General features: G+C 45.0%; 1 protein-coding gene across 1 annotated transcript in view; it reads left to right on the forward strand.

The window, feature by feature from the left end:
* The window catches only part of eIF5B (eukaryotic translation initiation factor 5B), a 30,674-nt gene that overhangs the window by 2,026 nt on the left and 14,236 nt on the right, over positions 1 to 14,412 (forward strand). Inside the window, exons 3-6 of the mRNA XM_017242924.3 lie at positions 16 to 1,438; positions 1,496 to 1,628; positions 10,141 to 10,217; positions 13,962 to 14,157. Of these exons, the coding sequence (XP_017098413.2) occupies positions 16 to 1,438; positions 1,496 to 1,628; positions 10,141 to 10,217; positions 13,962 to 14,157 (1,829 nt within the window). The remainder of the gene's footprint in view (positions 1 to 15; positions 1,439 to 1,495; positions 1,629 to 10,140; positions 10,218 to 13,961; positions 14,158 to 14,412) is intronic.

Here is a 14,412-nt window from a genome sequence, read left to right on the forward strand (position 1 = left end):
CTCTTGACATTGCAGGAACCCGTATCCGTCCGAACAAGAAGAGGGGTCCCAAGGACGAGGCAGCCGAGGCGGAGGAGGCCAAGGCAGCGGAGGAGAAGGCAGCTGCCGCCGCCGCTGCAGCAGCCGCAGCCAAGAAGGAGAAAGAGGAGGTGGTCAAGGACAGCTGGGATGCCACCGACAGCGAGCCGGAGCCCGAACCGGAGGAAGAGTCCTCGCAAACCACAACCAACAACGGCAAGGCCGACGCCGAGGAGGAGGACGAGGACACTGATGAGGACGACAGTGAAGACGACGACGATTCCGATGACTCGGACGACGACAGCGACGAATCCGATGAGAAGGACACGGCACAGGCCAACGACCCAGAATCTCGAAGACTGCGGGCGGAAGCGCGGATCCTCAAGCGGCAAGCTGATGCGGAAAAGAAGCGCACCACCGACGACCTGAGAGCCGGAGTGGTGTGTGTCCTGGGCCACGTCGACACGGGCAAAACCAAGATCCTGGACAAGCTGCGACGCACCAACGTCCAGGACTCGGAGGCGGGTGGAATAACACAGCAAATCGGTGCCACCAATGTGCCCATCGATGCCATTAAGGAGCAGGTCCGGTACGTGAAGGCCGCCGTGGGATTCGAGCACCGGCTGCCCGGACTCTTGATCATCGACACCCCTGGCCACGAGTCCTTCAGCAACCTGAGGAACCGAGGCTCCTCCCTCTGCGACATTGCCATCCTGGTGGTGGACATCATGCACGGCCTGGAGCCGCAGACCCTCGAGTCCATCCAGCTGCTCAAGAAGAAGCGGTGTCCCTTCATTGTGGCCCTCAACAAGATCGATCGTCTGTACGACTGGAAGGTCCTGGCCAGACGCGACGTCCGTGACGTCATCAAGGAGCAGGCGAGCAACACCCAGATGGAGTTCCAGCAGCGCACAAAGGAGGTGATCCTGCAGTTTGCCGAGCAGGGCTTGAACGCCGCCCTGTTCTACGAGAACACGGACCCCAAGACCTACATCTCCCTGGTGCCCACCAGCGCCATCACCGGCGAGGGCATGGGCAACCTCCTCTTCATGATCACCGACTTCTGCCAGAACATCCTCACCAAGCGTCTGATGTACTCCGACGAGCTGCAGGCCACCGTGCTGGAGGTGAAGGCCCTGCCCGGCCTGGGCACTACCATCGACACGATTCTGATCAACGGCAAGCTGAGGGAGGGCCAGACCATGGTCGTGGCCGGCACAGACGGGCCGATTGTCACCCAAATCCGATCTCTGCTCATGCCCCAGCCCATGAAGGAGCTGCGCGTGAAGAACGCCTATGTGGAGCACAAGGAGGTGAAGGCGGCCCAGGGCGTCAAGATAGCGGCCAAGGATCTCGAGAAGGCTATTGCCGGCATCAACCTGCTGATAGCCCACAAGCCGGATGAGGTGGAGATCTGCAAGTGAGTCACCTTTTTAACCTTATACCTTGGATAATCCTATCGATTTTTGCTTTTCAGGGAGGAAGTTGCTCGGGAGCTGAAGAGCGCCCTTAGTCACATTAAGCTGGCCCCGTCGGGGGTGTATGTCCAGGCCTCTACTTTAGGATCGCTGGAGGCCCTTCTCGAGTTCCTGCGCACATCAAAGATTCCGGTAAGTGGGGGATAGTATCTATGGTCCGATCTATGGTCTTCCCCTTCTGGGGAGACTGCTCTTGTTTAGACAATTGGCATCGGAATAGGGCGGGATAACCTTTTAATAGGTGAGCTCTGGTATTTATGTAGACATTATTTATTTCTCCCCATGGCGGGCCGTTTTCTAACAGCTCGTATAATCCCCGACTATAAACAAACTCTCGGCCTGGCCGCAAAATAAAAAATAAATAAATAAAAAAAAGATGGTCGAGACTGGGTACGCAATTTGGAAAATTCGCATGTTCTGTTTTTGGCTTTCGATATCTTGCAAATTGAATTTTTTTGCGGCGACAAAGTTGTAAATTCAGTCGCTGGCCGAAGACTATTTCTGATGGGAATTATGAGTGCGTGAGAAGGCGGGGAATGTACTGCCCCCGCTCCCGATCCCGCACCCGATCCCGATTCCGATCTCTCAGTCTGTGCAGACTATGCCGTAAACATAAAATGCGTATTTTTGTAAAATGCAGGCAGTGCGGTGTAGTCTTGGCACTCGAAAAAAGATATGACGATGGCTCCGAGGATGAGGATGAGGATGATTCATGCCAGAGGCAGCCGAGCGGCGGGCTCGCGGCCAACAGAGGAACACGCACTGTGTAACCATTTCAGTCGCTGTCTGCCCCCCAGTCTCGAGAAGATTGAACACCCAACTAAAAATACTGGCCGCTCTATATAGCTATAGATATATAGATATAGCGATATATACTGTGATACACATACAGGGGGTGGCTGCCGGCCGGGAGAGCGGATATGACAACTCGAATTCCAATTTGGCAAATATTTGATTTCTAGAAAGCAATCCAATCGGACCCTAATCAAGTTTGCTGGGCCGTTTTAATGCGAATTAGATAATCAGAAATGTGGCTTATTTAATTTATTTTCGCTTAACTCAGCTGCGGAAATGTTGCAGCGGAAGCGCGGATAAAGTTAACACTGAAGGCCAAAAACAATGGGAATTATTTGATTCCGATTCTGAAGTTCTGCTGGGCCAGCAGTATTTTCTATTTTCGAGTCAAGACTGCATTCTGCTGACACTACAAGCTCATTAGCGGCAGCAGCCCACATTTGCTAAGGTTTCCCACAGTGTCATCATCATCTCGGCCAGCCGCAACACTTTCCCAGGCCAGGCCCTAGGGCTCCGAGCCACCGATCCACCGATCCACTCAGATCTGGCCCGCAACGCCAACGCAACCATGTGTGTGTAGTAAAGCACCGAGCAGAAAAACTATGCAAATTAGCTGCCAAATGCAGTCACAGGGCGCGTGGTTGTGAGCCGAAGTGAGCTAAGTTGATGGAATGATGGAACTGGCTGACTGACGGAATGATGCGACCAGGCCAGGGACGTTTCAAGCCGCAAAGGTGTTGCTCCACAAATGGAACTGGGCTTTTAAGATGTGGATAATAGACTTGAAAGAGGTCTTTAAAGAATAGATATAGAATTAAACCTTTGAATACTTTTAACCCTAACTCCGCTCTTGATTGAAGCCTTCCTTTGGTCTTCATACCCCACAGAGATAGTTTCCCTTTCCAAGACCTGCCCCCAAGGTTCGGATCTCCTAATGAATGAATTAACAATTCAGTTGCAGTTGCATCCACATGTTGTCCATATGGCCACTTTTTTTCCTCAATTTTGTCACATTTTAGACGAAAAATTTGTCGCCGTCATGTTGCTGGTTGGCTTTTCAGTTTCGAAAATCAATTATGGCCAACTCTGGCAGGGGAGGTTGAGCCATTGAGTGAGTGACAAACTGACATACTGACAGACTTCTGCTGGGGGCTATTCATTCATGAATCGAAACTGAACTGATGCTGATGGTGATGGTGATGCCGACTGACCATGTGGGCTGATTCCACCGACGACCACCGGCCGGCTACGTAACAAGTTTCGCCTTCATTTAAGCCAAATTTAGTAACTGGCTAGCAGCATTCACAGGCCAGAGCCAGAGCCAGAGCACGTAGCTCTTTTTGGAGCGACTAATGCTATGTAAATGCCATATAACTTTATAGCTATCGCCTGGCCGGCTCATTTTTCTAGGCACCCACATGGCGGCGGCATTTTAGTTTTGGATTCCGATTCTCTTTCGGTTTTTCGGTTAATTTTGTTCGCCTTCTGCGTGGCCGTTGAAATACGAGCAGGGTTGCCAATTTATTGGCACTGCCAAGCTCTGACGGCCGGAAATTGTCATTTGAGTGGTTGCTGCTGCTGCTGCCACTGCCACTGCTGCCCGGTGATCGAAAACAAACGCTAAAGTTTTGTCTCGGTTGGCCCATTAATATTTTCTCATTTCTGACACGTCGCAGGTTGGGGTACGTTGATTGCCAATCAATCTCGCGCCTGCAATGTTCCATTAATTGGTATTCGAGATATGGGGATTGCTCCGTTCTGGACCCTTTCAGTCACATGCGGTGTCCAGTAAGGGGTACGACTCTGCCTAATGGGATTTGAACTTGAAAAGATGCTATTCGGTTCTGTAGATAAATACAGTTCTGTAGATACAAGTTCTAAGTTCTGTAGATATATATATTGGTCCCTGGGATTTCGGTATATCTTAAAACCAACTAAAGATTACAGTATTCAGAGTGTGAGGATTGTACTATAGACTTTACTAAAACTTGATCCTACCAGAGAGATTCTGTAGATAAGTACTACAATGGATAGTTATGAAGGATTAATTGTTTTATTTAAATCATGATGCTCCTTATATACTATATGATTAATGATACCTGGAACTTAAATCCTAAAACCAACAAAATATTAGATTATTTGTAGTGTTAGGACTTCACTCAAGACTCTAAGACTTTACCAAATGGGTTACAATTTCATCAGATTTTATTGGAAAGATTCTACAATTAGCAGTACTACAATTGAATTGTCCAAGAAATATTAATATATTATAGGGATAATTATAATATAATATAGGAATATGGAAAAGGAGGGAGGAATAAAATATATTAATCTAGGAGCCCTGGAACGTATATCCTAAGACCAACAAAATACTTGATAGTTTGGAACCCTTTTAATCACACGAGGTGTAAAATACGTGTTACGATTCCACTAAAATTGGTAAAACTAGAACAAATGTTATTTAAATTATACTACTGTAGGGATACTAGAGGGAGGAATCAATATAATACTGTAGAAATGGATATTTTATAAGAGTTTTTAAGCTTTTATTTAAATCTGTTCATTGTCATTCCTGAAATCTTTCATTAGTTTCTCAAAAAGAGCAAAGAAACTCAAGACCCTAAAAATATTGGACAATAAATGGTTTTCGAAAACAAATCAATTACAATATTGTCCCACATATTGAGGGCCTTTTATAAAAATGGGAGGAAACAGTGTAAAAAAAAATAATATATTCTTCCAAAAAGAGAACTTGAATGTATTAGGTCTCTAAGAATAGTTGAGAAATATTTTATTTTTCATACTTGTAACTATAATATAAATATATGAGATATGTACATATATATGGAGAGATATCAGGTCTGTTCAGATCAGATCAGAAAAATATTTGGAGGGATATTGTACTCTTTCATCCTATAATATATGTATAAATTAAAAACCTATGCAAGAAGATATAATTGGTATTAATATGTTCTTTCTTATAGGAATATATTCCTTATATATGGAAGTCCATTTTAAAAACCATCATAATATAATATATTTATCAAAAATCTTAAGCAAACGTATGACTTTCACTTCTTAAGTCTTTATTGATTTTTAATCTTTCCCTGAGTATTTTAAGATTGCTTCTATACATTTTCCTAATAAATATCCTATAGTATTGCAAGTATCAACATTTTCTCTGGGTGTACTCTCGTGGTATCTGCTTCTTGTCGTTTTATTCAATTTAGTAGACATTCTGCTTGTTTGTGGAAAGACACAGACATACAGATGCTCGTACAATAATTCATTTCATTGATCAAATAAACATTTGCTACACATTTCGATAAATTAAACACCCCTCCCCCTATCCCTCCCTCTTGTCCCTGTCCCTGCCCTTGTCCATGCCCCTGCCCCTATTTTTGTGCCCCTCGTTGTACGCGGCAGGGCGTAACAAACACATCTGATCGATACCGCCTTCTCCATTCATTCATAAAATTGATTGCACTTGTTGCCCGGTTGTGTACTTGTTTCTGCTGCGGCCATGTGGCGCTTTTATTTTATTATTTCACACCCGAGAGATACATTTTGCGGCGAACAAAAATCCTTAAACAATTTTCCGGTAAATAGCCCCGATTCCTGGGGGGCAAATAACAGAACCGCGAAAGCCATGTTAAAATGCATTTTTCCGCCAGTCCACCAGCCCACCATCCCACCACCTCTCTACTGGCATTCCTCGGTTACGTCATGGCAATGTTTTCGCCAGATTTATGGTCCGTTGGCTGCACATTTTTATGATCGGCTGCCGGAAAAAAAAGGCCAGAGACAGAGCCAGGCCAGAGACAGAGTCAGGCCAGAGTCAGAGCCATAGCCAGCATGAATGAGCTACTACCACTCTCTTCGGGGCATTGCAGACACCGTTATGTTATGCATTTGGCCTGCAATTTCTTTGGCTCGGAGCTGGCTTCATTAACATTTGCACCTCGTAGCCATCAGCGGCCAAATATAGCGGTGCTGCCTGGCTTTGGCTCTGGCTCTGGCCATTCATAAAAAAAGGCAGCCAACACGTCGACGACTTGGCTTATACAACAACGGGTACTGGATTTCTTGGCTGGTACACCCGCTAGTTGCCAGTTGCCAGTTACCAGTTGGGATCATGTTCATTCATTCAGTTTCGCAATCCACTCACATGGAAGCTCACACACTCACTGGCCAACATTGTTTCCCGCGACTGGGGCTCTTCATGAATGAATACTTTGTGGTACTTGGGCCTAGATCTCCTCCCAAGAGGATTCCCAGCACTCTTCTCCACCTGCCTGCCATTGCATTTTTGGCCCAAAATGCAATTATGTAGCCATCAGCCTCTGCCTTCGCAGTCACTTGTTGTTGGTGGTGGTGCTGGCCTGGCCAACTACTGGCAGAGGTGGGCAGGCACTCGCATTCAGCCACAAATGTGTATGGCTCGACGTAATTTGATTCCCACATGCATTTTAATTAAAAGTAAACAACGGAGAGTTTCGCAAACACAGCTCGTCAGGCCTTCAGTTCGAGTCGCACTTTGTGGCACGCAAGCCTAATGATGAATCTATAGGCTATTATGAAAATTGTATAGCTTGCGGAATATCTCTCAGTGCACCACCCACTCTGAGGAAGCTCTGGCCCGGCTATTGGTTAGAGGAGGTCTTGGTTTAGTCAAGTACTTTCATCAAAATACCTCTGGAAGTACGATGATGTCTTCTTCGGAGAGTCGCCCATTCATGTCCATTGTTGGGTGCCCCAACCCTAGCCACTATGTAGGTTTTTTTTTGGGACGGTCTTTGTTGAATTTCATGAATGAATTTTATTCCGTCGTCGTCGTAGTCGTTGTGGTTCCCATGTCGTAGTAGTACTACATACATCCACAGAAGGGAACTAAGCCGAAAGGAAGGAAGTGAGGTAAGAAGCAGACAATGCCAATGTTTTCATTAATGCGACGCAGTTGCCAAAAACAACAAAACAACTTGCCCCACAAGACCAAAAAACAAAAGACAATAAAAACGAAGGAAGCAAGATAGAAAAAAAAAAAACAATGAATGAATGAATGAATGAGTGAACCGAAGTGAATGAGTAAATGAATGTATAAATGGAAATACGAAAGCAGAAACAACAACGGAAGCAATTCTTCCTGCCCCTTGCAGGCCCCATCCCCCAGGCCCCATCCGCCATACCGAGATACTCTATCTCACAGATACACGGCCACTCTCGAAAGCTTATTGCTTAATTTTCATTCATAAACACGTCGCGAGGAGAGGAAGTTGGGGAATGAAAATAATAATAGACACATCCCCCATCCACAGACCCTAATGAGTGTGTGTGTGTTTGCATTTAAGAACCCGAAACCGATTTGGCTTCCAGATCCAAAAGCGAAACGGAAGTTTACGACCAGCAGCGTGTGTGTGCTTCTCGAAATCAACGTAATTTTCTAATTCCGCATCAAAGGTTTCTTCTCGGGTTCCTCCTTCCCTGACATTAATCAGCTGTTTAGGCTGTCAGTCAGTCAGTCAGTCAGTTGGATGGTTGGTTGGTTGGTGGAGCCCCCCAAATGACGTCTATTTAGTTGGTTTCCATAAAAAAAATTGCCATCATTGCTGGCATTTAAAAAAAGATCCAATACACTTGAAGATAGAACATCTTTGCTGCTAATAGATGCTATTTGTATATACTAGTGACTTTTCTCTCAGTGCACCCACCTGTCTTGACTTTGAGAGCTGCCTTGCTGGTGTCATCGATAACATTGAGTGGCATTGCCCCTTGACGTCAGCAGCAGCAGCCAGCAGGTGTAGCAGCCTCTCTGCGGAGGGGAGAACCTTTTACCTGGGCTCTCCTGCTAATTAGCTTGCCTTTCGTTTCGTTTACGTTATCGCCTGCCACTTACGCACTTCCCGCCCACAAATTCTGCGCATTTCCCCAAGGAAGGAAACCGGGCAACGAGAAAACTCTCCTCCGATTTCTGGGTTATATGTTCCGCAGATGCCCCCGAATGTGGCGAGTGCTGCGTCAGCCAAGCGCACGCTTTGATTGTTTGTGCGAAATGATATTGAGCTGGAAATCGTTGCCGGTTGCCACGTGGAAAGCCTTTTGCCTTTGCCCGAACCCCTTTCCAACTCTAATCACTGGGAGAAATTTTCAGAGATTTTAAAAAAAGGTATTGAACATAAAGTATAGAAGTTTTGTGCAATATCTGAAGTAAGGTGCCTCAAAAATTATGAAATAAAATGCTTAAAAACAGGCAAACATATCAATATGATCATATAACTTTTCATACATTTTTCTTATAGAAATAGTTCTTCAAGAAGCTTTATAATCTTTGTATAATATCTGAGCTTAGGTAATCTTAGTAAACGGACAAACGGGTCATAAACATCTGATGTGATCTTTATTAAGAAAAAATGTACCTCCATAGGATCATATATTAAACGATATATAATATATACAAAGTTTTTTAAAAATTGGGGTATAAATAGCTTAGAAAATGGGAAATCGAAATACGGAGATGCGGAAAAGTCAATATAAACTCATGTGTGATCTTAATTACCAATAATTATTTCTCATAAGATATTTTGAATCTTTTTCAATAAATAGCTTTAAAATTTAAGGAATAAATAGGAAACGGACATGCGGACAAGAGGCTTATGTCAAGGCCTATATCAACCCAACTGAGAGCTTGATCAAGGAAGAATATTCCCCGAAAGATACTATCAATCCTAGAAGATCCTTAGATCCTATCCATCTACTTCCCTGCTAACCACCACTTAATAACCTAAATCTAGTCTTGAAAGCTAACTTTTTTTCTCAAAGTGTAGAAAAGTGGAGGCACTTTGCTATCACTTCCGTTCGCCCCTTTCCGTTTGTTCATTTTTCCGCTTTACATGCAATCGAATCGCATTTCCCCTCGCCGCCTCGCCGCCTACTTGCCTCTTCAATTACCGCCTATTTTCTTTTTCGCTTTGCTGGCTGGGTGGCTGGGTGGCTGGGTGGCAGGCTGGGTGGCAGTTGCTGCTACTGGGTTACAATTGCATGCAACAATAAACTTCCGATTTCATTCATTGTACTTCTGATTGCGAAACTCTTTCTCTTTCGCTGTGCGCTTTCCTTCTCACAAACAATTTCTTTCACAAAGGCAGTGGCACGTAATGAATGAAATGTTTGTGAATGGTTTTAAAAGTAATTGAATTCAATTTGCAATCAAAACAGAGAAAGAGCGGCTCTCTAATGACATCATAGGCTGTATGTATGTGGAGTCTTACAATAATGTTTAATTCGTGTTCGATATAGTATCTGGAGGATAGCTATCAGTCAGAGTCATTACAAGAGCGAAAGCTAGTGGACTCTTATCATTGGCGCGTGCATATCCGGTGGCGCAATTAAGTCTCCATCGACAGCAGATTTCATTTGGCCACTGGCCCACTCATCCCAGACCGAGGCAGTCCACCACCCGACCAGCCATCCATCCATCCATTCATTCAGTCGGTCTGGTCTGCCTCTGGTGTTATTTTTATCAATGATCATTTGTAATCATCTGGCGACGTAAAAAAAAAGGCAAAAATAAAATAAAAATTGAACATCTTCGATGTGAATGAACTCATCGTCGGCCCGCCTGTCTGTGGAGGTCTCTTTCAGCTGCCCCTGTCTCCTGGCCACTTGGCCATTTGAGAAATGTTTCACTTTAGTTTAGATTTTCTATCTCGGCCTTTTTTTATGGCCATGCGAGTAAAAATAGCCAGCAACTTTTCTTTGGGTCAAATACTTTTGAAACTTTTTCAGGCAAATAGCTTTAGTTTTCTCTTAATATTCCAAATAATATATAAACTTTTCTCCTTCTCTATTTCAGTATTCTGCCATTCGAATTGGACCCGTGGTCAAGCGCGATGTGATGAAAGCCTCCACCATGTTGGAACACGAGGCCCAGTAAGTATTCCATGGGGGGAGGGATATGTGTCATGCGGAATTATACGATACCAGAGTTCTGGGGAATTTGCTGAATGCGGAAATTCGTTGAGTCGCCAAGGGATCTGAACTTCCACTATCGAACTAGGGGTTTAATGAACTCCGATTTCGCAAAACAAGCGTCTATATGTAGCTGTGAAATCGAATGCGATGACTGAAGTCATGTTTCTATGAATGGAAAGTGTGTCTGGCTGGTCATTAATCAATGGATTGGATTGCTTTAGAATTAAGTTACAGAAAACGGGGACTAGTGCTAGTACCTACTCTGTTTATGATCGAGAACTTCCTTTCAGGAACGTGTTCGACACCATTGTCGGGAACTCTTGGGAGGAACAGCCAGACAACGACTAAGTGTAAACGACTTCTTGATATATGACAACGAACAATGCAATTTTATTGCCGCTTAACTTCATTAACACGATTCCCCACACACTCCCCCACTTGATAAACAACACTTTATGGTCGGATCTTTGAAGATCGTGTGTGATATGCCGACAAGGCAGCAGCAGCAGCAACTGATGGCCAATGGTCGGGTTAAGTGATTCATTTAGCGGCAATCACAAAATGCACTTTACACACCAGCCGAGACCGGCCGGGGCAGATACCCATGATTTATTATAGAGAGCGAAACCTTTAAGCCGGCAGCTTTGTCTCATTAGCGGCTCTCCAGCCGAACGCTAAGTGCCGCCAAATAGTCCAGTAAACTAAGATATATATTTCTAGGGAGCTTGCCAGAGTATCTGCCAGATACAAGAGGGTTTCGGAATCATAATCTTTCACTTCTTATTTGGGGGTCTGCTCCTTTCTAGTTTCCTATTGCGATTGCCGGCAAACCGAAACTACTTTTGTGCTCTGCTTGGCAACTACAATAGCGAAGCCTACACCGGAGCCGCACTGCCAGTCTGCCAGATACAGATACAGCTACAGATATAAATGCAGATGGCGAGATGCAGATACGTTTACGGCCCACTCAAATTACGCTGTCACTTGCGCGAAAACAGCAAACCTTGGCTGGCAAACACACACTCGCATAATCATAGAAATTGTAGACACAATTGTATCTGGTTGGTTGTATCTTGTATCTACGCCCAGGCCCAAAGACGGAGCATTTCCGTTTGGCGCACACACTTCCGGCGAGTGGTGGGTCTGGGCCCTTTTCGCTTTTGCTCTTCTCGGAGTTGCGCATGCGTGCAGCGCACTGAGTTATGCCTGCTTTTAGGCAATGTATCCGCCTATCTGCCAGATACCGCACTCCCTTCCCCTCCCTCAAAACTTTACTATGTGTGGCTGCTCTTCATTTATTTATGATTTTTACGCGTGTGGAATTTTCGAACCATAAAATTTTGCATTTTACTTCGGCGGGCAGAGACCATAAAAGTCTTCAGTCCCTCGGATGGGTTCCATCCTTCCCCGTCCCCCCTAGTTCTTTCCTCCTCTGCGACGATACTGGCTGTCTCATATACACATCTCGGAGTCGTGTGCCCCATTAAATGCCTCGCTATTTTTATGCGATCTTTTATGCTCCTCCCCGAGGAGATCTGTTCCAATAATGGTGTAGGATTTAGGGCTTCGGTGACGAATCGATCGTCTACATGGTCGAATTTCATTGTCGGTTCGTTTTAAATTAATCATCAGTATACCCAGTAAAAATCGGATGAATAGATCCATAGATCTGCAAGTGGCCCATATAGGCCTTCCATGGGACTTTCCCCATTTTCGAAGGGGATGGCCCAGAAAATTGGACAAAAAATCGAAAAAATAATTTGCATCCAGATTTTGATGCAGATTGGTAGAAAATCGATCCACAAATCGTTTAAGATACTCCTTTTGAGAATCGGGTCAGAATTGACCAAGATATGGCCTTCGCAGTGGCCCATATAGGCCTCCCATGGGACTTTCCCCATTTTCGAAGGGGATGGCCCAGAAAATTGGACGAAAAATCGAAAAAATATTTTGCATCCAGATTTTGATGCAGATTGGTAGAAAATCGATCCACAAATCGTTTAAGATACTTCTCCCAAGAATCGGATCAGAATTGGCCAAGATATGGCCTTCGCAGTGGCCCATATAGGCCTCCCATGGGACTTTCCCCATTTTCGAAGGGAAGGCCCAGAAAATTGGACAAAAAATCGAAAAAATAATTTGCATCTAGATTTTGATGTAGATTGGTAGAAAATCGATCCACAAATCGTTTAAGATACTCCTCCCAAGAATCGGATCAGAATTGGCCAAGATATGGCCTTCGCAGTGGCCCTTCCATGGGACTTTCCCCATTTTCGAAGGGGATGGCCCAGAAAATTGGACGAAAAATCGAAAAAATAATTTGCATCCAGATTTTGATGCAGACTGGTAGCAAATCGATCCACAAATTGTTTAAGATACTCCTTTTGAGAATCGGATCAGAATTGGCCAAGATATGGCCTTCGCAGTGGCCCATATAGGCCTCCCATGGGACTTTCCCCATTTTCGAAGGGAAGGCCCAGAAAATTGGACAAAAAATCGAAAAAATAATTTGCGTCCAGATTTTGATGTAGATTGGTAGAAAATCGATCCACAAATCGTTTAAGATACTCCTTTCAAGAATCGGATCAGAATTGGCCAAGATATGGCCTTTGCAGTGGCCCATATAGGCCTCCCATAGGACTTTCCCCATTTTTGAAGGGGATGGCCCAGAAAATTGGACGAAAAATCGAAAAAATATTTTGCATTCAGATTTTGATGCAGATTGGTAGCAAATCGAACCACAAATCGTTTAAGATACTCCTTTTGAGAATCGGATCAGAATTAGCCAAGATATGGCCTTCGCAGTGGCCCATATAGGCCTTCCATGGGTCTTTCCCCATTTTCGAAGGGGATGGCCCAGAAAATTGGACGAAAAATCGAAAAAATATTTTGCATCCAGATTTTGATGCAGATTGGTAGCAAATCGATCCACAAATCGTTTAAGATACTCCTTTTGAGAATCGGATCAGAATTGGCCAAGATATGGCCTTCGCAGTGGCCCATATAGGCCTCCCATGGGTCTTTCCCCATTTTCGGGATGGCCCCGAAAATTGGACAAGAAACACGATGTAGACATTGGTATTCCCACTATATACCTGTACTACCTCTATTCCCTGGTTCATAAATCATAAACCGATTATTCGAGTCTGAGTCTCTATTCTAAGCAGTTTTGATGCTTTTTGGAACCCATTCCCTGCCCATTCCAGCTGGATTATTTATATGCAAGATCCCAAAAAGAGGCCCTCATTAGTCGGAGCCACTCTCGACTGGTTGGCCATTTGGGACCTTCCTGTCGGCGGCTGTCGGTTTGTCGGGGAGTCGAGAGCGCTTCGATTCTTGAAATGCCAACCATTTCCTGTCATTGAAAGAAGCCAGATATCCACACGGCAGAGTTGGCCAAGCTAAGACCGCTCCGGCCGTTCGGCAGTTGGGTTTGTTTGTTGCCTTTGTGCGCCGAGGTTGTTGTGATTTCAATTATTAGCGCTTCCTGATGCTTTGGAGCTTGGGGAACATGTGGCCGGATCATTAGGCCGGCAGCTCGCCCCGACAGGAAACCGAGAAGATGCACCGGCAGTGTCATTATCATTATTGTTATTATTATTATAATTATCGTGGCCTGTATGGCCGATGCTAGTAGCTGCATATACTTGTAATTGTTTTAAATGGCTCACCTCTGTTTACCTTTGCGGTGTCCCCTTGCAGGTATGCTACGATCCTGGCCTTCGACGTCAAGATCGAGAAGGAGGCGCAGGAAATGGCCGATTCCCTGGGCGTGAAGATATTCCAGGCGGACATCATCTACCATCTGTTTGACAAATTCACGGCCTACCGCGAGGAGCTGAAGCAGAAGAAGCGCGAAGAGTTCCGCTCCATAGCCGTGTTCCCCTGCAAGCTAAGGGTAAGTCTGATTGGATTATATCTCAAAGCTTAGATTGATTCCCGTAGTGCCCGTATCTACGATTTAAAGCACGGTACTGGTGTCATTATGGTCATTACTTTAATGGGCCTGTTGGGCCTTCGTGTGTTCCATTTCCCTCTGCAATTACCCCAAAAGCTACAGGTGTAAAATGCAATCTGCCTGAAAATGAGAACGAGACTGAGACGCTGAGCCCGGATCGGGATGGGGATCTCCAGCTGTGGCTGTCTCGTCTTG

Source organism: Drosophila bipectinata, chromosome 3L (genome assembly GCF_030179905.1).
Source record: "Drosophila bipectinata strain 14024-0381.07 chromosome 3L, DbipHiC1v2, whole genome shotgun sequence".
Classification (NCBI taxonomy): domain Eukaryota; kingdom Metazoa; phylum Arthropoda; class Insecta; order Diptera; family Drosophilidae; genus Drosophila; species Drosophila bipectinata.